The sequence below is a fragment of the Geotrypetes seraphini genome, chromosome 3 (assembly GCF_902459505.1).
Source record: "Geotrypetes seraphini chromosome 3, aGeoSer1.1, whole genome shotgun sequence".
Taxonomy (NCBI): Eukaryota; Metazoa; Chordata; class Amphibia; order Gymnophiona; family Dermophiidae; genus Geotrypetes; species Geotrypetes seraphini.
Genome location: NC_047086.1, coordinates 279,058,684 through 279,086,640, shown reverse-complemented (window position 1 = coordinate 279,086,640; position 27,957 = coordinate 279,058,684). Strand labels below are relative to the sequence as shown.

The window sequence follows — 27,957 nt, the reverse complement described above, 5'->3', positions numbered from 1 at the left end:
AGATTATGCCAGGTGCCCTCAGCAGAGGACGTTTGCCCCCAGCTGGTGCTGGAGGGTATAAATTATGTGGTGGATGCATTTTAAATGACCTCATTAGATTTCTAGGCAAGGTTACAGCCTATACAGTGTTGGTTTGAAGGACTTTGGATCTGCCATTGGGCTGGAGATTCAGCCTCTTAAGGCGACGCTGAGCAGGCTTCCATTCAACGATTGGATGTCATTTGGCAAGGGGCAGGATGACCTTAGGCCATTGTTGCGGACCACCATCCTAAGTTTCTCTCTGGATGGCATTTGTCCCTCATGCTGGTTTCACCAGAATTCAGCATCCCCCGCCCTATGATATTCCCAGGGGCTCTGGCAACACTTTAGCATTTCCAGATGCCAGCAGGCTTCAGGTTCTCACTCCAGCCCCTCTTTTAAGAAGGGCCCATACTGCCAATATTTCAGCCATGCCTCCTTGAATTGTAGGCCAGTTGGTGGGGTTTCTCCAGGACTGGGAATGTCTCTTCCCCCACCCCACCCCACCCATTTCCTTCTGGGTTCTCCAGCAAGAAAGCTAGAGGAGTTAAAGGTCTGGGCAACACTGCAGTGTCTCTTGAATATTCAAACTACAGAGCCAGTCCCCAAAAGCGAATTGGATTCCAGCAGACATTCCTTACACTTTATCGTGCCTAAGAAAGGCTCAGAGGATTGGGGCTCCTTCTGGATCTCAAGGCAGTCAATGCATCTCTGAGGATCCAGCACTTTCATATAAGGAAGGTGCATTCAGTCTTGGCTGCAGTGGCTCCAGTGGAATTTTTTGCATCTCATGAACTGACAGTTTTATCTTCATAGCCCTATATTTCCGGACCTCTCAGATTTCATGTTCTCCAGCAGCATTTCCAGTTCGCAGTCCTCACATTTAAGCTAGTGATGGCCCCTTGCACCTTGATGGTGGTAGTGGTAGCGCACATACGCAGAATGGGTGTCCAAGTATATCCCTATCTGACTGACAGGTTGATCATAGCTTCGTCCAGTCTGGGGAGCAAGCAGGCAGGGAAAACAGTGTTTGCTCCCTGCACCTGGGATAGATTGTCAATTTCAAGAACAGCCAGCTCACACCATCTCAGACGCTGGAATATCTGGGAGCTCAGTTCAACAAGTTATAAGGATGTGTTTTTCTTTGTCCCACAAACAGAAGCTCCAGAAACAGATCATGGACCTCTTGGCACTTCCAAACTTACTCCTTGGCTTTATCTTCTAGTATTGGGATCCATGTTGGCTTCCCTGAAGGTTGGGCCCAGGCCAGGGCACATATGCAGCTTCTGCAGGAATCCCTCCTGTCTCGGTCCCCTCAGCGTCTTCCTCTTCCACTGCCCCTTCCCTGGATGGAGCCAGACCGCAACATCCAGCACTGGTGGCTTCAGGCAGATGCTTTCCTGAGTCACCAAGTGGATTATTCTTGGGACAATAGCCAGTCTATCCACATGGGGTGCTCATTGTAGAGCTCACTCCATCCAGGGCCAGTATTCTCCCCATTGAAAGAGTTGGTCGATCAACTATCTAAAGCTTTGAGCCATACGCTTGGTATTGAGCGATCTCTAAACCACCCTGGAAGGAAAAGCAGTAAGGGTGTTTTCTAACAATGCCACAGCAGGGGCTTACATACATCAACAGGGAGGCACCAGGAGTGCTCCTTTGAGTCGGAAGGCTCGGATGCCATTCTGCTGCCTTCAGGTTCTCTCTGCGATACACATGGCCAGAATGAAAATTGGGCAAGCAGACGCTCAGTTGCCAAGTCCTGAACCCAGAAAAGTGGCCTCTCTCATAGGGTTCATTTCATCTCATTGTGCATCGCTGTGGCTAGGCTTCAGCCAAGAACTCAAAAGTTAAGAGCTTCATCAGTTGCAAAACAAAGCCACGAAGCCTAGGCTTAGATGCCTTGATTCAGCCCTGACCAACTCTGGATCTCCTTTACGTTTTCCCATCTTGGCCCACGGTGGGTTGAGTCATTCACAGGATAGCTACTCATTCAGGCCTGGTGATCCTAGTGGTCCCAGACTGTCCTCACCGTCCATGGTATGCAGAATAACACTATTCGCCGATGACGCCAAACTATGTAATATAGTAAGTGAATGCAGTTTACAGAATTATATGGCGCAGGACCTGCTTACATTGGAAAGTTGGTCCTCAACCTGGCAGCTAGGCTTCAATGCTAAGAAATGTATGGTCATGCACCTCGGAAGCGGAAATCCATGCAGGACGTACTTCTTGAACGGAGAAACTTTAACTAGGACTTCAGCAGAACGAGATTTAGGAGTAATCATCAGTGCAGACACGAAAACTGCCAATCAAGTGGAGAAGGCTTCATCTAAGGCAAGGCAGATATTGGGTTGTATCAATAGAAGTTTCGTCAGCCGAAAGCCTGAAGTCATAATGCCGTTGTACAGGGCCATGGTGTACTGTGTGCAATTCTGGAGGCCACATTACAGTAAAGATGTGCGCAGAATTGAATCGGTTCAACGGATGGCCACCAGGATGATCTCGGGGCTCAAGAGTTTCTCGTACAAAGAGAGACTGGACAAATTGCAGCTCTACACTCTCGAGGAACGTAGGGAGAGGGGAGACATGATCGAAGCATTTAAGTACCTCACGGGACGTGTCGAAGTGGAAGATGATATTTTCTTTCTTAAGGGACCCTCGGCCACAAGAGGGCACCCGCTCAAACTCAGGGGCGGAAAATTTCATGGCGACACCAGAAAGTATTTCTTCACAGAGAGAGTGGTTGATCATTGGAACAAGCTTCCAGTGCAGGTGATCGAGGCAGACAGCGTGCCAGACTTTAAGAATAAATGGGATACCCATGTGGGATCCCTACGAGGGTCAAGATAAGGAAATTGGGTCATTAGGGCATAGACAGGGCGTGGGTAAGCAGAGTGGGCAGACTTGATGGGCTGTAGCCCTTTTCTGCCGTCATCTTCTATGTTTCTATCTTATCCAACTTCAGTGGGACAGGAAGCTTAGGCTCCCTCTTCATTGCAACCTCCTCACTCGGGGTCCAATTCCCATGGAGAACCCCCAGCACTTTGGTCTTACAGTGCCAGGCCTCAATTTGTAGGGGTTACTCTGACGTGGTCACTGCCACTCTGTTGAGGTCCAACAAGCCCTCTACGATGGAAAGCCAAGATTTGTAAGGCTTTCCTGCTGTGGTGTGGCAGGGACCAGGTGGAGCCACTGCATGCTCCCATTCTGGTGGTTCTGGCTTTTCTCCAGGCAGGTCTAGAGAAGGGCCTGGCCATGGCTTATATATAGATGGCAGGTCTTTCCTGTTTCAGAGCACACTAAGGTTCCATTGCATTTATGGTTCATTCAGATGTGACCAAACCACTCTCCCTGGGTGGTTTGCTATTCAGTGAAATATCCGTCCTAACACGGGCCATGGAGGAAATAAGTTTGAAGAGCTCATTCTGGCCAGGCTGGATTAGGGCGACCAGACCTACACTTCTGGATTTTTATCTTCAACTGAAGAAATGGTCCGTCTTCTTGTTTCTCATCGTAGCAATCATATCACAAGTTAGGCGGCCCCAGTGAAGAACAATGGATTGGAATGCTGCTGCAGACAAAGTCCATTCTCTCAGGTCTAAAGTCTGCCTGCTGAGGTAATCGGCTTGGACATTGTCCACTACCGCTACATGCACCACAGAATTTCTGGTAGGTGTATCTCAGTCCACTGGAACAGTAAGTGGGGCTCCAGACTCAGCTGTGCACTCTTAGGTGTCTCCTTAGCAATCAACATACGCTACCATGGTATGATTGCCCGAGAAGACTAGAACATCCTGTCCTTCCAGAATCTTCTCCAGCTTCTGCAATGCCAACCAAATGGCTTGAAGCTTCAGTCTGTTGATGGACCACTTTCTCTGAGGGGCATGCCTTGTAATATTGACTGTGGACAAAGCCACAAACTCATACATCCAGAGCCTACAAGAGTGTCACCTGAAGGGAGTCTGATTGTGGGGACCACTGAGACAGCAGTGCATGCTGGAAAGGACATATATGAGCCTTCGCCCAAGTAACCACATGTATAGTGTCTGCCATGGAGCCTAACACTTGGAGGTAGTACCATGCTGAAGGAGCTGACTTGGTATACAAAGTTAAGCTTTAGTTTAGTTTAATTCTATTTAACATGGCTGAAGGCCATTCCTATCTTCTAGAGGCATGCAGACTAGTTTTGCACTCATATTTTGGACATGATGACCAAGTCATTCTGAGATGACTCGACTCAATTTACAGCAATTAAATAAACAGGGAATGATTTACAAATGATAAATAGAAGATAATAGCAAAATTTCAAAATAATTAATTTTCAAAATGTTTGGCAAATAGAGTAGTTTTTAAAGATTTATGGAAAAATTGAAATGAACTGGAACTCCTTAAAAAAAAAAGGGGGAGATCATTCCAGAGTTGAGAGAATTTATAGACCAAAGATTGACTGAAGATCTTGACTCCTTTAATTCCATGTATTCCCAGCATTTGGGATGGAAGAAGTTGGCTCTTCTGAAAATTTACAATCCAGCTCTGTAAGACTTGGACCATTTGCGTGTTCTCTTTCCAAGAATGACAGATCTTTGATCACAACCACATAACAACATTGCATATGTTATCAATGTTTCTAGTTTTTCATTGCGAGTACATCTTAGGAATTCAGATATCCACCTTTATCAACACACAGGTGGTCGGATTCTTCATAATTCCTAGTGTCATTTTCCACTACTTATCATTTATTTATTATTTCATATGTTTGAATAAAGCTAAGTCCATTTTATAATAGATATTAAAGTTCATTCCCCTTCCCATTCTAACTTTCTCAAGGTCGGGGGAACTAAAAGGCAAAAATACAAAAACCAACAGTGAGTAAGTTAATCTATAATCATTATAATCCCAGTATTGTTAAAAATACTATAAAAACTAACTTATATTTTACCTGAACATTAAACCTGAACATATCTGAATTTCTAACATGTAGATGTAGAAAACATTGATAACATACCCAGTGTTGTTATGTGGTTTAGACTGTTGTAGTGAAAAGAGTGAAAAACTGTTTGTGTATACGTTAGATATCTTTGATCAGCCAGTCATCCAGGTATGGATGCACTTGCAATCCTGCCCTATGGAGATGTGTTACTACCATCATCACATTGGTGAAGGTGTGGGATGCTGTTACCAGACCAAAAGGAACACCAAGAACTGATAATGTTTTTCCAACACTTGGAATTTCAAGAACCTCCTGAGCTCCTGAAACATGGTAAATGTTCAAGTAGGCTTCCGTCAAGTCTAAGGCAGCTAGAAATTCCTCCAGAGCTACTGCTGTGATTACTGATTGTACTGTCTCCATGCAAAAGTGTGGAACCCTCAGGGCTTTGTTGACATATGCGAGAACAAGAATAGGTCTCCAATCTTCTGAGCCTCTCTTAGGTGCTATGAAATACATGGAGTAACTGCCCAAGCCCAATTCTTCTGGTTGCACTGGTACAATGGCTTGAACTTCTACAAGTCTCTGTACTGTTGCTATGACTCTGCATGCCTTTTCTGGCAAACTCAAAGCTTGTGCCCTCCCTGAATAAACTCCAGCACTCAGAAGTCTGATGAGATCTGCCCCAGACTGCCATATAAGCCAAAAGCCTTCCATCTATCCTCAGGGGAAAGGTTTGGGCCCTGGCATCACTGTGCTTGCTTAGAGGTTGAAGTGGGATGAGAACTGGAGGCTTGGCTTCACCTAGGTCCTGTGAATCTCTTTGTGATCTCTGAGCTGAGGCTCTGCCTAAGTAATGTCAAAAGCGCCCAGAATTATGAACATTAGACCACCCAGAACCTCTAGATGGTCTGCTGTCAGAGATTTTGCCCAAATCTGTGACAAAATTATGATTCCAGTGAAAAGACATAGACTGTGCTCTCACTCCACTGAGGATAGACCACTGAGTGGAAGGAGCATGTTGGGAGTCTAACTCCTGCAGGGAGTCAGTAATGATCTCTAATAGTGCCAGAGGCTTGAACAGATGACAACAGTGGGATCCTTCCCCTTGGTTGAGAGCCCCCACTGCATCCTGCATACTCACTCCTGTATGTGACCTTTTGGGTCAGGGGAGACTTTTTTTTTTATATACCTTTTATCTGTGAGAGCAAAGGCATACAGACTGATCCCTCGCCTTCCAAATCTGTCAAATAGGTCTACAGGATCCTGGTCAGCTTCTGGCAATGCTGCTGATGCGCCCTGGGAGCCCAAGACCCTCTTCACAACCCCTTGTTCACTGCCAGACTTCATATGAGCATCCTGGCTAGCCAAATAAGCTTTATTAGGCAGCTGCGAGTCCCCTTTAGGTAACTCCACCTTATGTCTCTTGGACTCTACAGCTTCCACACTCTTGTGCTTAGGTATGCCTCTGTTCCAGGGCTCAGGATGGGATTTTCTCCAGTAGAAAGCCCCCCCCCCCAACAGTTCCTCAGTACTAGAGACCAAAGAGGAGACTAAGTTGGATGTTCTCATCCCCCTTCACATGCTGTACAGAACGTGGCACAAGCGACCTCCAGTGCAAATCTAGCATGACTTAGAAGTATAATAGCCTGAGGGCACAATCCCTGCCAGTTTTGAGGCACAATGAGGTGATTTGAAGGTTCTGGAAATCTTTGCCAAAAAAAAAAAAATCAGGAAATCCAAGATAGCCACTGTGGCAGCATTTTAGCACAAAAAAAATCTAAAAAATGCCTTAACTAAAACGCCCAGAAAATGGAATTTTAGAAGTGGGGGACCCTATATGAAGTGGCAGAAACCGTTAAAAACAGGATTTTCAAACCTTCCCTGATTTTGTCCAGAGGCTGCAATAGCCTTACTCACTGTGACATGTGCTCAGAAGGTGCTGCAGCGTGCCTCAGCCCTCACCAGTAGTTGGATCTGGGAGAAGAATCCCTGCCTCAATTAGCCAGTCCTCAAACGCTGGGATCTTCAGGCTGCCAGTTGGACCAAGATCAGACTGATCCTTACCCCCTCCTGGAACTGCATATGCAAAGGCAAAATCACAGCCAGAACCCTGAAGAGCCCTGCTGAGCCCCCTGCGGATGCCTAAGCCTGCACGCAAGCCCCTATGATTCAGTATGTGAGCTAAGCTATTAGGGATATGGACCCTGAGCTTCACAAAGATTTCTGCAGGCTGGCTAAACAAATCCCCAAGGGATTAACTTGCTGGCTGCAAATCCAAGTCTGCTTCTTCTCCATACAGGCAGAGTTTTCCCCTGCACTGGGGAGCTCTAGTGCACTGATAGCTGCAAAAAACAAAACAATACCAAAAATAATAAAGAAATATACAGAGCAGATCAGAAAAACTGATAGCTCACATGCAGAAGAAAAAATGGAAGGGGGCAGCAGAGCCCTCGGTAGGAGGGAGTTGAAAACCTAGAGTGGATTCCTTCTGCACAGCTCATGAGCATGGAGAGAATAACCCCCGTCCAAAATGACACATCTACAGCAGGGGGGTGTCAAAGTCCCTCCTCGAGGGCCGTAATCCAGTCGGGTTTTCAGGATTTCCACAATGAATATGCATGAGATCTATTTGCATGTACTACTTTCATTGTATGCTAATAGATCTCATGCATATTCATTGGGGAAATCCTGAAAACCCGACTGGATTGCAGCCCTAGAGGAGGGACTTTGACACCCCTGTCCTATAGGTAGAATTTTGCCAACAAACAATTGAAGGGCCCTTAAATAGAAACACCCCCTTTCCATATAGAACACCACAGAATTCCTTAACAGTACTGAGAGAGGGCAAGTTTCTCTTTGGGTCTTCATATCCCCATTCGTTGCAAGGACAAGCGAGGTGTAACACACACAGATGCTATTCTCACATTAAACTCCATTCAACTTTGAATGTGGTATTGCTGCTGCAGTAATAATCTGGGAGCAGAGAATGTAGACACTTATTTTGAGTTTGTCAAGACCAGTGTTTCAGTTGTAGTGCTGTACACTGCCATGCAGAGGCACCTGTACCCAATTAGGACAAGATTAAGGCAAACTAGACACATGCCTAGGACCCAAAATGTTTATGAGGGGTCCTCTCAGATGATTTATGACTTCTAAAACAGAATTTTGTCCTGGTAAAAGAGCTGCTGGTGAAAAGGTGTGTTTTGGTTTGTTTTTTTTTTTGTTTTTTGGGGGGGGGGGAGAGAATCATAAAGCTATCCTTGTTTACAGAGGTCTGTCAATTCTCCAAACCCTTCTGTGCATACTCCTTCCAGTGGCAGGAGTCAACAAAAAAGTACCAGTTGCTTCTTATGGAGTCAGAATGAATCAGGCTGTATTTTTTTTGAGTTTTAAATATAGATATACATGCTTCCTTGCCTAGGGTCTTCCCATCAAGTTAATCCTATCCTGAGCTAAAACTCTGTTCAAGACATCTGGTGCTAGTGATGCAGTCACTGCTCCAAGGGTGGAAGGGTGAATCCAAGTTAACACATAAGAGAAACACCCAGGGACTGGATCCAGGGCTCCTGGTTGCGGGATTATGGAAGAAGTCTTAGCACAAGGCGGCTTTCTGAGAGCTGGTACAGCAAGATCTTAGCTGAGTGAGCTGTAAAGATGATATAGAACAAGGGAAAAATCATGATGTTGTTGCAAATGATGGCTCATGGCATTGGATGCCAGCTTTGGCTCTGATTGGGCTGAAAGCCTATAGACCAAGGAGCCTGCTGAATTAAAAATATATTCATTAAAACTAGTATGAATGACAGCAAGGACTCTCTGAAACATCTTTAGCTTTTGGTATATCTTGAAACCTTCAAATTTGGTTTATCCTGAGCTTAGCAGTTAAATGAATGCAGTGGGGTAGTAAAGGGGATGGGTGGGGGTCTGGCCCCTCTCTTTATCCCATATGCTCATTCCCAAGCCTGCTGCCCTGACATCACCATGTCCCCCTGTACCTCTTTACAACTACAGTGGCAGCAATATGCGCTGCTTGTCCCTTCTTTGATGTCACGTCCTGTGTATAGGGCCAGAAAGTGACATCATAAGGAAGCCTCAGCCTATGCAAGCAGTGGCTATTTGAGCCTGCTTGCTGCCAGTGAAGATGGGAAAGAGGTACAAAGGGAGGGCGCAATGCTGTAATTTCAGGGCAGCAGGGAAGAGTGCATGGAGCAGCGATGCCAAGTGCCAACTTCCCTTGCTACGCCACTGAGTGAATGCAAGATGAAGGATATTCACTCTGCATTTTCTACCATATGCAACACAGACCTCAAATCACCTTGTACATACATACCAAGGCAGACTGTGCAACAAATAGAAGATATACCTCTCTTACAAGGCACGATCATATGTTCCAGACATTTTTAAACTTTCCTCCCTTTTCCTCTTCCTTCAGCATTTTCCCTCCACACCTACTCTTGCCTTCCATGGGTCAGTGTCTCTCATTCTTCCTCTTATGTCAAGAATACAGCTTCTCCCCTTCTAATAAACAGTGCCAACAATCCTTCTCCATACAGTGCAGTGTAAATCAATGACTCCCAACCCTCCCACTGTAGTTTTCACAATATCCATAATGAATATGTCGGAGACAGATTTGCATTCCTTTGAGATCTAAGGTCTACAGCTCATATACTTGTTTATAGCAGAAATCTTGAAAATAACACAGGAGGGGTATATCTCCTGGAGCAGTTTGCTCCTTCCATGGCTCATCAATCCTTCTAACTCACATTAATGAGCCAAAAGACTGGAAAATGTGGTAGCAGCACTAGAGCTGTAACTCTGTCCATGTCTATATTAGCAATGGCTCTATTCAAAAAGAGCTAGAAGGGATGAGTAGTTGTGGGTCTAGAGAAACCAAGTACCCTCCTGGAGAGTTGCCAGGTGTGGTCTTCAGCTTATCTTTATACTCTTATCACCCCGAGACAGATTTTGAGACCAATACTTCAGTATCACCTACATGCCATCCATCCATCCATCTATGCATTTCTTTTCAAGAACTCAAGTAATCTAACAGTTTTGGATTATGTTAATCCAAAAAAAAGGGGGTATCACAAGAACTAATCTCTATAATCAAGTTGGTTAGAACACATTTTTTCACCAAGACAAATAAAAGCCCTTTTACTGAGCTGCATTAAGTGCTAACAGGCACATAATGCAGGAAAAATGGCCTAACTGTGTGCTCTAAGCATGGCAGTTTTTAAATTTGGGGGGAAGGGGTATGTTCATAGCAGAGAATGGCCATGGAAGCACTATTCAGCTAGTGTAGTGACGTCATCAGCATGTTAACTGGTTAGTATGTCTATAAAGCAGAATCCAGGCGGTAATTACTCCCATGTTAATTTTTTTAATGGCCAATAGCACACGGCCAGAAACTCAAACTGAAAAATGCCTTTTTATGACCATGCCGAAAATGGGTCTTAGCATGTAAGAAAGACTCACATTAGGACATGCTAAGCCTATTTACTAGTACAGCCTGACCATAGCAGAGAACTCACTTTTTTCCCCCCCCCCAAAAGTGATTAACAGTCATTTTAAAAAAGATATTAGGCACTATGAAAAAATGAGCTAGCAAATATGCCCAGAAATACAGATGATGTTCTGATAATATAGATAAGTTAAAACGACTTTTTGTTTGTTTTTTTAAAAGGAAAGAAACAAGAAAATCGGAGAACACACAGGTGCTTTATTGCTCACCTCACGTACATCACACCTTCAGCCATTTTCTTTCACAGCTTAACAATGTTCATGGACATGAAAATAACCCAGCAAGAAGCATTACCATGTGGCTTTGCATGAAGAACAAATGTAAAAAAGAGTAACCCAGCCAGGCTTTGTTGTCTGCAGCAATAATAAAAGGCCTCCTCCAGGCAAGAACTGAACTGCCCAGAAAGTAGTGCATTTCTATGGTGAAAAATATTCCAAACAAATCAAAAATGGGAAGGAAGAGAGGGAGGGAAGAAAAAAAAACAAACAAACCCAAAACCATTTTTGTATTCACTGTGTCCATGGTATTAGTTCATGCACAAAATGGAAAAAAGTTGCTGCTGCTGCTTCATAGCCCATTTCAAGTAAAAATCAGGTCTGTAGGTGGAGCAACCTCTGGTAAATGGATCTGGGTCAGTTTAGTTCATTCTGCTTAAGTGTTTTATGAACACATGCTAGACTGCACCTTGATGTGTATATTGAAGATCATTTGTAGTTTTCATGTATTCTTTTAGATGTGTTTGAGACCTTCAAGCTTCAGTATTTGATGTCATTTGCAGTTAGAGAGTAGAACCAGTGAATCTGGTAGTCACAGCAGAGCTCATGTAAGGCAGATGGGCCTGGGGTGTTGGAAGAGGATAAGTACTGTAACAGAATGCGCTGAACCTGTTCTATGTCATGAAGCAAAAACTGAGATATGATAAGCAGCCCTCAAAACTGAGCACTGGAAAATGTGTGTTTAAAAAAATTCCTCACCAGAAAAAATCCACACAAAAACATGCTGAACAAGCATAAAAGCAATCCCCGTAATAACTGTTGAGATACATAACAATATATTACAGCTATTATAGGATGAGCAGCAATTTCTGGGCTTCCATTTCTGCACTAGGTGCTATAATGGAGATCTCCAAGTTAGAATTCTAGAACATTGTATCCTATAATGACCTGATGGAATTCAAAAAAAAGGGACTAGCATAATTGCTATCTACTCTGCAATACAGGCCTGAATGCTACTAAACTTTTGAGCTATGTCGACACACAAATAACTTTTTGTATTTTTGTTGAAACTACAAAGTCAGCCCAGGTAATAAAATTTGGATCTGTCCACTGGCAATTCACTCCCACTAATACATTTTTGCACACCCAAATTTAGCAGCAGAGAGGTAATGGGTTGCACTAGAAAATGCCAGATACAATCCTACTAAATTTTCCTTTTTCAAGAACTTATCTGACACTAACATCTTACCTAGTTAAATGGAATCAATCATTAGAGGTAAGAGTCATATCCCAGATGAGACTCACCAGCTCGTTTTAGCATATGCTCATTGCATGTTGAATCTTTTCTTTTTATCTAACTGTACATCTCTATAACCTCTACATTAACAGTTCAAAGGAAACAGTATGAAGAATTCAAGGCAGCTATTTCATCAAGAATGCCAAGAAGCAAGTAAAATGGCTTGCTTTGAATTAAGTGAATCACATATGAAGCTTAAATGTAAAATATCTATTGTCTTTTCCTTGCATAGGTTGACATTATTCTCCATATGCCATGAGACTGCACGCTGAGTAAATAATGTTCCTTTAACTATTTACCGTATATACTCAAATATAAACCAAAGTAAGCTTTTTTGCTCATAAAGGGAGAAAAAAAGATAACTCAAATATAAACCGAAGGTTTATATTCAAGTGCCCTACCTGATTCTGCACCCAGCCCCCTCCCCCTCCCCCTCCTGGCCAGGCTCTGAACCCTGTCCCCACTTCCTCCCCTCCCTCCCCTGATGCCATAAGCCTTGGTTGTCTAGCAGTGAGTTGGGAAAGGAGATATCCCCCAACCCACTGTTTGGGCCAACTCTAAAACATCCCACTTCTCTCCCAGACCTCTAGAAAATCTTCCTATGCTCCTGCCCTATGCAAGCAGCTATCTAAAATGGCTGCTGCGAGTTCCTGCGGCAAACCTCAGAAACTCACGAGAACTCATGGCAGTCATTTTAGATAGCGACTCACACGGGGCAGGAGCGTGGGAAAATCGCTCCTCCCACGGTTCACCGCTGGACCACCAAGGCTTTCAAGGTAGGCATTCTAGAGGTCTGGGTGGCAGGAGGGAGGTGGGATGTTTTAGAGTTGGCAGGAACATGAGGTAAGAGGCCAACTCCAGGCCAACCCCAAGCCTCTCCTGTCCCAGCTCACCACTGGACCATCAGGGCTTACGGCAGGCCCGAGGGAGGCATGCAAGAGATCCAGGAGGGACAGGTAGGCACTGACTCAAATTTAAACCGAGACCCCCATTTTTGGGCCATTGTTTTGGCCAAAAAATCTTGGTTTATATTTGAGTACATATGATAAAATCTTGGTGAAGGACCAATATATTAAACACACTTTCTCCAACAATTGTCAGTATCACTAATTTCTTTACAATGTGAAATTCATTTGTCAACTTTCAGTTTGCTTAAAACTAGAACAGGTCATCAAGAAAGGCGGCTTGCCCATCTCTCTCTCTCACACATACACACACACACACACACACACACACACCAAAAAAGGTACAAGTCTTTGAATCTAGGTTTGCATTGCATGAGCTCTGCTGATACTTAATGTTTAGGAACCTCAGCTTGTATAGTGTCTTCCTTGTCCAAAGCCAGATTGGTTATACTGATAGCCACCATGTTGGAAGTGCTGCTCAAACTGACCACCTTGATTATAGTTCTGTCCCCCTCTGCCACCCCATCCTCCTCCTTGACCACCCCTACCACCACGGCCTCCACGGCCACCTCTCCCTCCACGACCACCGCCACCTCGGTCACTTTGGTGGCCTCCATCTTGGTATCTGTTGTCCTGTTGATATCCACCACCTTGATATCCACTTCCCGAATATGATGACGTTTGATAACCACCGTAACTTCCTCCTTGATATCCGCCTCCTTGATATCCACCGCCACCACCACTCTGGTAGCTGCCACCACCTCCACCACCACCACTATGATAGCCACCAGTTTGGAAACCTATGTCTCGATAACCACCATCTTGATAGCTACCTCCTCCGCTGTCTGTCCAACCTCCTTGAACTTTATTTCCTCTTCCTCGCCCACCATGGTCGTAACTACCACGTCCTCCTCCTCTTCCTCCTCCTTGATCATAGCCTTCCTCGTCCTCCTCCTTGATCGTAGCCTCCTCGTCCTCCTCCTTGATCGTAACCTCCTCGTCCTCCTCCTTGATCGTAACCTCCTCGTCCACTATATGATTGTTCATAGCCACCTCTACCTCGACCACCTCCTTGCTGTTGAGGGCCATCTGGCCTCTTCTGCCAAGGTGGCATCTCAGGTGGGGGAGGCTCAATTTCATTCGGTCTGCCACCCCTGTCAGGAACTCTACCCATCAACACCTGAAATATAAAAAGAAACACAATGCTTTATTATCACTGCATTATAGACTTCCAATACACTCAAGTTTTTGGCAGAAAGAATGATGCTAAATCTCACAAGCAGAGCTAATAAATATCTGATCATAACATACATTTCTTTCAGCAAGTAGTCGTCCTAAAGATGAAATTAATTAATAACTTACTGTCACTAATAAATATTATTTTAAAGGCATTACTATTCTTTTTGGGGGGGCCAGCAGTTTTCTTCCAGTTTAATCAGAACCAGGCTATGATAACCTAAACTTTTGTTTGCTCGAATGGAAGATTAGGTTTGCACTTTTGATAATAATCTTCTGTTAGTCCCTGGAGAATTCAGTACGATAGGTGTTCAATCCCTTCCAGTAATCCGGGAGTTGCAGAAATCATAACACTTTTCTGAGCATATGCTCCTCCCACCTTAGAGAGTGAGTCTCCCTGTAGTTCAGTCCCAAAGCCTGAACAAATCTATTACAAGGAAGGGGGTACTGGGGAAGCACCCCAGCAACATAAACACATTTCTGAACTGGCCTGCTCTGCAAAACATGAAAATAAGCAATAAACTGGCTCAAAGGCAACATAGGAAAACACTGAGGAACAATGTAGAACTAACCTGCTGTGTGCAATGAGCACCCACATGAAACAGCCTTCAGCAATAAGCATACTCACAGAAGAGCGAACTCCCCACAGGGTCCGTCCACTGGCTGGAAAATCCTCAAACCTGTAAGGAGAATAACCGAGGCAGAAAACAGGCGATTCAGAATAACTGAGCTTACACAGAGAGAGCGGGTCGTACTGAATCTGCCAGGGACTAACAGAAAGCAGATTATCGAAGGTGTAAACCTAATCTTCCATTCTATTACGTCCCTTCCAGATTCAGTACGCTAGGTGAAGTACCAAAGCAATGGCAGTGTCTAGGGAGGACATAAGAGCTTGCCTGCAACAAAGAGGTCCCAAAAGCGACATCAGAATGAGCTGTCACATCCATCTGGTTAAACTGGGTAAAGGTATGAAGAGAGGACAAAGTAGCTGCCCTGCAAATTTATTTTGGATGAATCGCGCAAGATGCCACCCAAAAAGCAGCAACACTTCTAGTCGAGTGGGCTTTAAGGGAAACTGGCAGCTGCTTGCCGCAGGCGATATAAGACACGAAAATGGCTATACGAATCCATTGAGCGATCGAGATCTTAGACACCAGCCAACCACATTGAAGCGGGACAGTGAGGACAAAAAGATGATTAGACAGCTGAAAATCATTAGTCCTCTCCAAATAGTGGAGCAAGACTCTCTTGACATCTAGCTTGTGCAAGATCTGATCCTTCTGCTCAGAGCCTGTGGAATGAAATGCAGGCAAACAAACCTCCTGGTTGACATGGAAGGCAGAAACCACCTATTAATTATTTCTGTAGCACTAGCAGACATAATGCAGCGCTGTATAGAGTCAGAAAGAAGACAGTCCCTGCTCGAAAGAGCTTACAATCTAAACAGACAAACAGGATGTCATGCATACAGTTAAGGGGAATGGTTAATCTGCTGGCTGGGTTGGTGGCAATGGGGAGTAGGGTTATGGATTAAAGGCTATATCAAAAAGGTAGGTTTTCAGTTTGCTTTTAAACAAGGGAAGGGACTTGGCAGACAAACTCAGGTAATTTATTCCTGGCATAGAGGGCAGCTAAATGAAAAGAATGAAGTCTGGAACTGGCAGTAGAGGAGAAGAGTACAACCAAGAGCAGCTTATCTGAGGAACGGAGTTCTCTAAGAGGTGTATAAGGAGAGAGAAGAGAGGAGAGATATTGAGGGACAGCAGAATGAACACACTTGTAGGTATGCAATAGGAGCTTGAACTGTATGCAAAGGTGGATACAATATGGAGAACAATTCCTGCATCTGTAATTCAGAGAAATGGTTCCCTGCACGAAAGAGCTTGAAGCTCTGAAATATGCCGTGCCGAGACAATGGCAACCAAAAAGACAGTCTTGATCCTCAGATCCAAAAGAGTAGCATCCTTTAATGGCTCAAATGGGGCTTCCACAACACCCCGTAGAACGATGTTAAGATTCCACAAAGGGAAAGGAGGACGCAAGGGAAGCCACAAATGAAGCACCCCCCCCCTCAAAAACCGGGCAACATCTGGATGAGCAGTAAGCAAACTAGAACCCCTTAATGCCCTCAAGCACGAAAGGCCAGCCACCTGAACTTTAAGGGAGGCCACCTCTAAACCCTTATCTAAACCCACTTGAAGAAAAGCCAGGACCACCGAAATGGGAGCCTGCTCAGGCTCCACCTGGTCCTTAGCACACCACTGTAGGAAAGCCTTCCAGGACTTGGCATAAGAAGCCATAGTTGTAGATTTCTTGGATTTCAAAAGCGTTGAGAAGACATCTCAATAACTGTGCCTCATCATGGTTCAAGAGCCATGCCATAAGACGAAAGTGCTGTGGATTCTCCATGGGCACTGGACCCTGTCTGAGAAAGTTGCGATGAAGAGGAAGTTTGAGCTTCCTGTCCCATTAAAGATGAAAAGATCCGCATACCACGGGTGACTAGGCCAGTCTAGAACAACCAGAATCACGAGGCTTGGATGCGTCACTATCTGACGGATAACCCAACCAACCAGAGGCCACGGAGGCAACACATACACAACCTCTTGAGCCGGCCAGGGCTGAATCAAGATGTCCAACCCTAAGCTTCTGCACTCTATTCTTCGACTGAAGAAGCACTCGGACTTTCAAATTCTCTGCTGAAGCCATCAAGTCTATCTGGGGCTGACCCCAGCGCTGTAAGATCAGATGGTACGCTTTCCGTGAGAGGGACCATTCTCCCGGGTCCAGGACTTTTCGACTGAGGAAGTCTGCCTGTACGTTGTCGACTCTGGCCACGTGCACCGCCAAGAGAGACAGAAGATGTTAACGTCACCCAGCGAAACAGCATATGATCTTCCTGGCCAAAAAGAGCGTTTATTGTGTCCCCCTTGATGATTTTACATATGCCACAGTTGTGGCATTGTCAGGTGAATCGCCTGAAGCTCCAGAAGATTTATCAACTAATGCTTCTAATGAGGAGACCACTGCCCCTGAATGGAGCGGTCCCCGCAGTGAGCACCCCAGCTCGATAGGCTTGCCTATGTCATGAGAGTGATCCACTCTGTGATCCGAAGAGGTTCGCCGGGGCAGAAAGCCTCCCCCTGAAACCACAAGCTCAGACTGCTGCAAGCTGGTTCCATCCAGGGGAGTGGCATCTGAAGGGGATGATGCTGTGGAGACCATTAAGAAAAGAGGGACTTCTGTAAAGGGCGCATATGTGCTCTAGCCCAGGGGGACCATCTCCAAGGAGGCTGCTATGTACCCCAGCACATGCAGACAATGCCAATATAACATCCACTTTGTGATCCTGGGAGTCCTGTAGCACAACTCCATCGCTAAGGAGGGTCATGCGTCGGGTAACCTGTGCTACTGCGCAATCCACTTTAGGTTGCTCAAAAAACTGCTGAAAATCAGAAGCCAGGGGATAAACCTTAGTCATAGCTTTAGAGAGTCGGAAAGAGCTTTCTGGGATATCCCATTGTTCTGTAACCAGCCCAAGAAACTGAGGATGGGATGGAAAAAAATACAGATGTGGAAGGTAGAGATTCCAATTTGAGCTCTTTCAAAACCTCAGCAATAAAATGGTGGACTGAGCCAGGCTTAAAAAGTCTGTGGACGGAGGGATCCTCATCCAAATCCGGACTCTCAAGATGACCGTGTTGACTAGTCCCAGCAAGGGTATCAGCTGGATCCAAAATAGAAGCAGTGCCCGAAAACACAAGAGGCATAGTAGGCAACCAATGTAATTGAGCTCTGCCATATATGGACAAGAGGGTCCCTGAAAAGGAAGCTCTGCCATTGGCACAACCGTCTGAAAAGAAACTGGCACACCCGCAGGCTGTGTCAAATAAGCTGGGTCCGAAGCATATGCTTTCTAGAGGAGCAAAATAAAGTCCAGTGAAAATTCACACCCCTTGTCCATTGGAGGCCCTTGCTGAGGTGCTTGCACCATGCCAAAAGAGTCCCCAGACTTGTAATGTCGGTGTTTGGTGCCAGACTCCAGAATGGCCTCTGGGTGGGATTTTTTTCTGAAATCACAGACCTAGGTCGGCTCCCCAGTCCTGGAGGACCCTAAGGAGGCAAAGCCCGAATCTCCTGCCCCCTATCACAGCGTGCTACAACATGTGGTACAAGGTCACTGATCCGGCATCAATTTAGAACAATCAATGCACACATTTGATAGATTAGGGCTAGAGAGTTCATCCCAAATGTTTTTTAATCAAATTGAAGGGTTTTGAAGCAGAAATAAAACTTTGAAAAAAGATTTTAAAAATCTAAGATGGCCGCCGCCAGCAATTTGTGCCCAAAATGGCAAAAATGAACAAAATCTGAAAATAAAAAATAGCGATTTGGGGTTTGGGGAGGTGGGAGACCTGAACACTACCCTCAGAAACTCAAAAATTAGTTTTAGCGAGTTTCACAGACCATCCCGTTGTTCCCATAGGAAATAATGGAGGTATACTCATAGTGTCTGAAATGCCTGTCAGTTCTGCAGCTGAATGGAGGAAAAGGATTTTCTGCCTCAGAACAGCTCCAAAATGACTAGACTTGAAGATCTTCAGACTGCCAGTCGGACAGACACCGACTATAACCTCCGCCCCACCCCCACCCCAAGGATGCTCTCCATACGACCAGAGGCGAGAAATGTAGCCTGCACCCTGAAACCCGGAGGATGTTTTACTTTGGACATATACAACCTGCACTTAAACCCCTGACAAGGTCAGAGGGCAAGCAAGCTCCCAGGGGAATGGACTCTAAGTCCAGGAAGGGTGGTACACAGCAGTCTGGCTCCACAGATCCACCAAAGTTTCTCAGTAAAACAGCAGTTCAGCTCCGCAGGACTGCGTCCTTTCCTTCGACAAAGGATTACCACAAAGGGGTCTTAAGGCACTTAAGCCACCGTAAAAAATGAACTTTGAGCAAAAAAAGAAAAAAGAAAAAGATGCAAAGCAAATCCAAAAGACTTCTGCATAGACTGCTTGAAGAAACTGAAAACTTCAGGGGGCTCTAACTCTCTTAGGTGGGAGGAGCATGTGCTAAGAAAAGGGTTATGATTTCTACAAGTTCCAGATTGCGGGAAGGGACTGAACACCTAGCATACTAAATCCAGAAGGGACGTAATAGAACTGGATTTTCTCCCTATTTTAAAGCATCTCCCCCCCCCTTTAAGTCCAGTTATCACAATATTTTTGAAGACTTTATTCCGATGACAGCCAAGAATGGAGTACAAATTGAAACAGCTGTAAAATGACTTGTACGATACTAATAAAATCTACACTGCGCAGAAGGAACCATCCCCCCAAAAAAATCAAAGGCACAGGGAAGTAATCCACACTGTGTGGTAGAAGTACCCCAGCAACCCTACTAGTCAGACTTGGATGGACCTCAACAGCCTTTATCTGCTGTCATCTACTATGTTGATGCAAACTGAACTGCTCAATTTAAGGTTCCCAGACATGCAACCTCTATGATAGTATCCTGGAATTAAACCCTTAGCACAAAAGGTTATTATATGAGGGGAATTAAATAATTTATCTACCTTAGTAGGAAAGAAAAAGAATGTTCAAAAAATGTTGTTTTATTTTTCAGTATAGTCCCCTGATAGCTTCCATACACTTCATCCATTTTTGAAAAGAATTCTTTCATTTGACATTTAAACCAGGAAGTCACAGCTTCCTCGACATCTTCATCACTTGAAAACCGCTGCTCATGGAGAGATTTATTCAAAACTTGGAACAGGAAATAATATGAGGGAGCCAAATCATGGCTGTAGGGTGGATGGTCCAGCTGCTGAAATCCACATTCTCGGATGGCAGCTTGTGTTTGCTGTGACATGTTAATTGGAGCACTGTCATGAAAAAACAACACACCTGCTGTGAGTTTTCCTCATCTTTTCTCCTTGACTGAATACTGTAAAGTGATCATTGTGTTGGCATTAATTCTCCCTGGTTATGAGGGTGTAGAATGAAATCCAGAAGCAAAAGTCCTTCATAATCCCAGATGACAGTTGCCATGACTTTGCCTGCAGATTTTTCAGTCTTGAACTTTTTTGGGGGTGGGGGATGACTTGTACTTCTACTGCATTGACTCCATTTTGAACTCAGGATCTCTGTGATAGACTCAAGTCTTATCTCCAGTCACCAAACGATGAAAAAAAATGTACTTGGTCTTCACAGAGCTTCTCCAAGTTCTCCTGAAAGCATTGGAGCCTCGTGGCCTTCTGACATTATTTTTATTATTATTTATTATTATTCAATTTTCTATACCGTTCTCCCAGGAGAGCTCAGAACGGTTTACATGAGTTTATTCAGGTACTCAAGCATTTTTTCCTGTCTGTCCGGGCGGGCTCACAATCTATCTAATGTACTTGGGGCAATGGGGGGATTAAGTGACATGGCATCAGCATTCTTGGATCTCATCTTGCACTAACCTTGGACAGCCCAATTTTTCATGAATTATTTTCCAAACTGTACCTGCTGAGATGCCCATTTCTTCAGCTATTCAGGAAACCTTAATATATTTGTCTGACAAAATTAAATCGACTTTATTGCACATTTCTGTGGAAGTTGCTTCTACAGGCTGTCCAGTGTGAGGGTCATCTTCAATGGACACTCTACCCCATTTAAACCACTTGCTCCAAAATTTTACTTTGTACGATGATGGGGCAGACTCACCATAAACTTCAGTCATGCATTCATGGATCTCCTTTGGCTTTTTCCCTTCTTTTGTGAGAAACTATCATGGAACAATGCTAAAACTTTAGCAGTTTCTTACTTGATTCGCATAAGGACTCTCATGATATCCTGTCTCTTGGAATGTGACTCACACTGAGATACAACTATGCATGAGTAACCTTGAGACCATGTCACAACATGCACAGACTTGTTTCAACACACTTGTTACTTTTTTACATACTCAGGTAGATAAATTATTGAATGCCTCTCTTATTTTAGAGATATTTCTATATAGTAATCTTAGAAATACCCACCAGCACCACCAAAGAGTACTATCCAAGTCAACAAAGCAAAATGCATTACCACTTAACGCTATGGCCCTTATTTTTGAAGCATATGGACATCCCAAATTACTGAAACAGATGTCATGTGCTTGAAATCCCCGTAACCGTCTCCTACTCCTGTAAGGCCCCTTGGTACCTCCCATATCACAGAGAACTGAAGCAGAAATGTCGAGCTTTGGAGCGCAAATGGAAAAAATCTAAATCCCCTTCAGATAGACAGACCTGGAGAGTCAATATTAAGCTCTACAATACAATATTAACAAAAGCAAGGAAGAACTTCTACGGTGACAAGATCTCCAAATCCAACAACCAGAATAGTGCCCCGTTTAACATCTGATGCTCCTTGACCTCTAAAAACGACTCCACCCTGCTCCCCTCTTCTCCTTCAGCCAAGGTTCTAGCAAAATTCTTCAATGAAAAGGTCACTACCTTAAGATGCTCCTTCCCACCGATTCCAACCCTACCCTATCTGTCTCCAACCCTATCCCAGCAGACAGATCCTGGACTACCTTTTCGCTCGTATCTAATTGCAGGTCTCTAAACTCTGCCTCAAATTGAAATCTTGCAATTGTACCCTGGACTCATTCCCCTCCTACCTATTTGAGAAAATTCCCGCACAGGCCATCGCATCTCTCACCAAACTTATAAACTCTGCTCTACTATCGGGCCTATTCTCTTCTGAAATGGGACACATTGCTTTGACCTCACTACTGAAAAAAGCTAACCTAGACCCCTCCATACCATCCAGCTATCGTCCAATAGCAAATATCCCTCTCCTAACCAAAATGCTAGAGTCTATCACATCTACCCAACTCTCATCCTACTTAGAAAGATTCTCTATTCTCCTACCTTACCAATACGGCTCTAGACCCAACTTCTGCACTGAATCCCTATTAGCCTCATTAATCTCTAAAGTCCAGCTTATGCATTCTCGTAACAAGTTCGCTGATCTTCTACAATTCGACCTTTCTGCAGCTTTTGACGCTGTCCATCATGATATTCTAGTTTTCCAACTCTCTGAGATAGGCATTAACTCCACAGTTCTAGACTGGTTCTCAAAATTCTTACGTTCCCGCTCCTACACCGTTAACATGAAAGGCACCTCATCCTCCCCCTGGAAACCGACATGTGGTGTCCCGCAAGGCTCACCTCTATCTCCAATTCTTTTCAACATCTATATGTCCTCTCTGAAACTCCTCCATCTATCCCCCCTAGAAACACTTTACACTTATGCTGATGACATCCTTGTCCTCCTCGAGACCGACTCGAACCTCTCCAACCTCTCTGAGACCATATCCTCTTGTATAACGAACCTCCAATCCTGGGCCCTCACAGTACAAATGAAACTGAATGAGTCCAAAACAAAACTACTTTGGCTCAACCCAAAATTAGACCAATTACCCTCCTCCATCCCATTGTCCTCCGGCTCCACACTACGGTTTGAGTTTTCAAGCAAAGTTCTGGGCATCACCATGGACTCTTCACTATCCTTAAATGATCATCTCAACTCCCTGATTTAAAAAAAATGCTTTTTTAGCCTTCATATGCTGAGGAAAGTGAGATCCTGCTTTCATCAAAAACACTTTGCCATCCTTGTACAATCCATCATCTTCTCCAGATTGGACTATTGCAACTCTATCCACCTAAGCCTAACTAAGAAAAGCCTCCATAGACTTCAGCAGATTCAGAATGTAATGTAATGTAATGTAATTTATTTCTTATATACCGCTACATCCGTTAGGTTCTAAGCGGTTTGAAGAAAATATACATTAAGATTATAAATGAGAAGTAAGAAGGTACTTAAAAATTCCCTTACTGTCCCGAAGGCTCACAATCTAACTAAAGTACCTGGAAATTAATAAAGAAGAGAAAATAAAGATGGTTGAAAAAAGAAAAATTCTATGTGAATTTATAGGATGGAAATTAAACTGACAGTGAAGAACTGTATGAAAAATACATATGGAATGCAGTTAGAGAGGGTAGGTTACAATCTATTTATGGTATTTGTTTAATTGGACGGTGTTAAGGTGGGTAATTTGGGGGAAGGTTATCTGAAGGTAGGTGAATCTTCTGGAGGTAAAAGAGGAGGGGTTAAGATATTTGGATGAATTTTTTGAAAAGCTTATTTTCAAAAAAAGTAAATTTGACCATGTCTCATCACTCCTGTCCAAGCTTCACTGGCTCCTGGTAATCTCCAGGGTTCACTTTAAATGTGACTGCCTAACTTTCAAGATCCTTCACGGCATCCTTCCTCCCGTTATTCCATTATCTTGGAATTCTTCAATTCCTAATTCCACCAGATCCTCTCAAATATTAGAACTATCCTTCCCTTCTATAAAAGGTATATTCCATGCAGGAAAACTAGGGACATCCCTCCTCTTTAGAACCACTGAGCTCTGGAATAACCTTACCTCCCCACTCCGAAACTCAAGCTCCCTCCAACTTTTCCGTAACATTTGAAAACCTGGCTATTCTCAAAAATGTAATACTTCCTCTCTCTCTGGTATCTCACACCCATCTAAACCTTCTTTACACTTAATCCTATAACCCTCCATTGGAGTTCCTTTCCATCCCAGCTCCTGTAAATCGTGCTGAGCTCTACAATAGTGGAGATGGTGCGGTATACAAAACTGAGGTTTAGTTTAGTTTAGAAACATTAAAATCCTGACTTTGAAAGACAGGATTTGGAAATCTGACAGTACCATACATCCAAATAGCAAGGGGAAGCGTTGTGAGTAGTTTTGGGTGGAACTAGGGAGGGCCCAAAATCAGGACTTCCAACAGCGATTGCCAAACGAAGATCGGCATCTACTACTAACCCCCAGGCCAGTCTGAAGAAATTGACGGAGAAATGACAGACAAGATTAAATGCAACTGCAAGGGAGGCAACACAGTTATCATGGGTGACTTCAACTATCCAGGAATGCACTGGAACCTTGGTACCTCCGGTTGCGTTAGAGAGACCAAGTTTTTGGATGCTGTAGGCAATTGCTTCCTGGAACAACTTTTCAAGGAAAACACTAGAGGAAATGCAATTCTGGACTTAATTCTAAATGGCCTACGAGGACCGGCACAAGATGTAGAAGGGACGCTGGGAAACAGCGATCACAATATGATCCGCTTCGATCTGGACGCAGGGGAGAAACATCAGTCCAAAACGATAGCCATGGCACTGAACTTCTGAAAAGGGAATTATGAAGGGATGAGACTCATGGTAGGGAAGAAGATTAAGAAGAGGATAAGCACTGTAAAAATGCTAGAGCAAGCTTGGTCCCTTTCTAAGGACACAGTCACTGAGGTGCAAAATCTATATATACCGTTCAAAGAGGAAAAAGAACAAAGAACCGGCATGGCTCACTTTAGAGGTGAAGGAAGCGATAAGAGACAAGAAAATTTCGTTTAAGGAATGGAAAAGGTCAAAAACGGACAAAAACTGGAACAAGCATAAACATCAATGCAGGTGCCATAAGGCGGTAAAAGGGGCCAAAAGAGACTACGAGGAAAAAATAGCCAAGGAGGTGAAGAACTTCAAGCTGTTCTTTTGATATATTAAGGGGAAACGATCCGCGAAGGAAGAGGTGGGACCGTTGGATGACCATGGAATAAAGGGAGCGCTAAAGGAGGACAAAGCAATCACCGATAAACTGAACACATTTTTTGAGTCTGTATTTACCGAAGAAGATGTACACAGCATACCAGAACCCATCAGGCTATATGCTGGAAATGAAGACGAAAAGCTGACAGGATTGACGGTCAGTCTAGAGGAGATTTGTAGGCAGATTGATAGGCTTAAGAGCGATAAATCCCCGGGATCGGATGGCAACCATCCAAGGGTCATCAAGGAACTGAAAGGGACCTTATCTGAACTGCTTCAACTAATAGTCAATCTGTCGATCAAATCTGGAAAGATTCTGGAAGACTAGAAGTTGGCGAATGTTACGCCGATCTTCAAGAAAGGTTCGAGGGGAGATCTGGGAAACTATAGACCGGTGAGTCTGACCTCGGTACCGGGAAAGATGGTAGAGTCGCTGATAAAGGACAGCTTATTGATCTCCTTGACGGGACACGGGCTGAGGACCAGTAAGCACGGTTTTAGTAAAGGCAGATCGTGTTTGACGAACTTGCTGCACTTCTTTGAGGGAATAAACAGACAGATAGACAAGGGCAACCCGGTCGACATTGTATATCTGGATTTTCAGAAGGCGTTTGACAAGGTTCTGCATGAACGACTACTTTGGAAAATTGCAAGCCACAGAATCAATGGTGAAATACTCACGTGGATTAAAAACTGGCTGGATCAGAGGAAACAGAGTGTGGGGGTAAATGGACAATATTCAGACTGGAAGAGCGTCACCAGTGGGGTGCCGCAGGGCTCGGTGCTTGGACTTGTGTTGTTCAACATTTTTATAAATGATCTGGACATTGGTACAATGAGTGAGGTGTTTAAATTTGCAGACGATACGAAGTTATTCATAGTAAAGACACAGAGGGATTGCGAAGATCTGCAACGTGACATAATCAGGCTCGAGGAATGGGCATCAACATGGCAGATGAGGTTCAACGTGGATAAGTGTAAAGTGATGCATGTAAGTAACAAAAATTTCATGCACGAATACAGGATGCCGGGGCAGTACTTGAGAGAGACCTCCCAGGAAAGAGACTTGGGAGTTATGATCGACAAGTCGATGAAGTCATCCACGCAATGTGTGGCAGTGGCGAAAAGGGTGAACAGAATGCTAGGAATGATAAAGAAGGGGATCACGAACAGATCGGAAAAGGTTATCATGCTGCTGTACCGGGCCATATTGCGCCCTCACCTGGAATACTGCATACAGCACTGGTCGCCGTACATGAAGAAGGACACGGTACTACTCGAAAGGGTCCAGAGAAGAGCGACTAAGATGGTTAAGGGGCTGGAGGAGTTGCCGTACAGTGAAAGATTAGAGAAACTGGGCCTTTTCTCCCTTGAACAGAGGAGAGAGGGGACATGATTGAAACATTCAAGGTACTGATGGGAATAGACTTAGTAAATAAGGACAGGTTGTTCACCCTCTCCAAGGTAGGGAGAACGAGAGGGCACTCTCTAAAATTGAAAGGGGATAGATTCCATACGAACATAAGGAAGGTCTTCTTCACTCAGAGAGTGGTAGAAAACTGGAACGCTCTTCCGGAGTCTGTCGTAGGGGAAAACACCCTCCAGGGATTCAAGACAAAGTGTAGGGCTAGCCTCAGTTAGGGCACTGGTATTTGACCAAGGGCCATTGCGTGAGCGGATTGCTGGGCACGGCAGCGGCAATTTTTATGTTCTTAAAAATAAGGACATCCTTATTTAGATCTGTTTCAATCATGTCCAGGCTACAGCTGAGCAGCAGGCCACTGGAAGAATTAAGGCATGCTACCTCCTTAATTCCCTATTGATCGATGCTTCCCTCCCTTTCCCCTGAAAGCAAAACTGAAAAGAAATAGCAGGCTCTGTGACAGCTTCAGGTATTATGGGCATTCTGAACAAGCAGCAAGCAGATCTGAGGAGCAGCCTAATGGTTAGTGTAGTGGACTATAAACCAAGGGACTCAAGTTCAAATTCCACTTTAACTTTAATTTTTAAAATTATGTGTCCTTCAAAAGCAGAAAAATACCTACTATACCTAAATATATGTCACCCGACAAGCCAGAAAGCTATTAAAGCGGTGTACATTCAGGAACCGTAATTTTCTGTTTCTGAAGGGTTCACAAATACAAAAAAGAGTTAATGTGGGATTTGAACGTGCTTGGACATGTGTGGCTATTTTCTAAGAATGCTGCCATACAGACATCTATATTCCTTGTTTCCCACCATTCATAATTTAGATGTTTCAATTTGTAAAATGGCTATTCATGATGAACATCCATTTACTGGAAACATCCATCTCACATATTTTTGAACAGAAAATCTTGGACCTATTTCCTGTTCAAAAACACATGTGTGATGAATGTCCATTTGGGATGTTCCGACATGGATGTCCTTTTGAAAATGCCCCTCCATGTGGGTGATACAACCAGTAGAAAGTGATTATTTTAACATTAATAATTTAGAATGATTTCTTAAAATTAGTTCTTGGAAAGCACAAGTTATATCAGGGATGTCAAATTATTTTCCAGTGTGCCATAACATTGAAATGTGACATAAGCAGGCCAGTTGGATATTGTGATTTTCCACCGATGATGGGAGCACATTTTCTTAAAATGCATATCTACATGCATACTTCTCTAAAATAAAGCTTTTCCTTGATTCTTGTGTGCGCAGTTTAATTTATTTAGTCCTATTGTGGAGGGAGTGATTGCTAATGAGAGTGAAAGGGAGAAGGGCAGAGGGATAGGGAATGGAAATTCAAAGGGAGGAGAGAATAGGAAGGAGATATAGATTGGAAATCCAGTCAAGAGGAAGAGATAATCCGTTCACATAAGAACTGCCGCTGCTGGGTCTGACCAGTGATCCATCATGCCCAGCAGTCCACTTCCGGTGGCTGCCCTTAGGTTAGAGACCAGTGCCCTAATTGAGTCTAGCCTTACCTGCGTAAGTTCTGGTTCAGCAGGAACTTGTCTAACTATGTCTTGAATCCCTGGAGGGTATTTTCCCCTACAACAGCCTCTGGAAGAGTGTTCCAGATTTTTACACTCTCCTCCACCCTTTCCACTGCTCCATCCTCTTGCTCCACACTAGTGCTGCCCGATTCACGATTTGAATCAGGTGAATCGATTCAAATCAATTTAATTTTAAGAAAAATCGGCCTCC

At 44.1% G+C, this 27,957-nt stretch overlaps 1 protein-coding gene across 1 annotated transcript in view; it reads right to left on the bottom strand.

The window, feature by feature from the left end:
- Nucleotides 1–13,122: 13,122 nt before the first annotated feature.
- The window catches only part of FAM98A (family with sequence similarity 98 member A), a 130,793-nt gene continuing 115,958 nt past the window's right edge, over nucleotides 13,123–27,957 (bottom strand). The window contains 2 exon segments of the mRNA XM_033938897.1: nucleotides 13,123–13,838; nucleotides 13,840–14,069. Coding sequence (XP_033794788.1) covers nucleotides 13,295–13,838; nucleotides 13,840–14,069 — 774 coding nt within the window. The 3' untranslated portion in view covers nucleotides 13,123–13,294.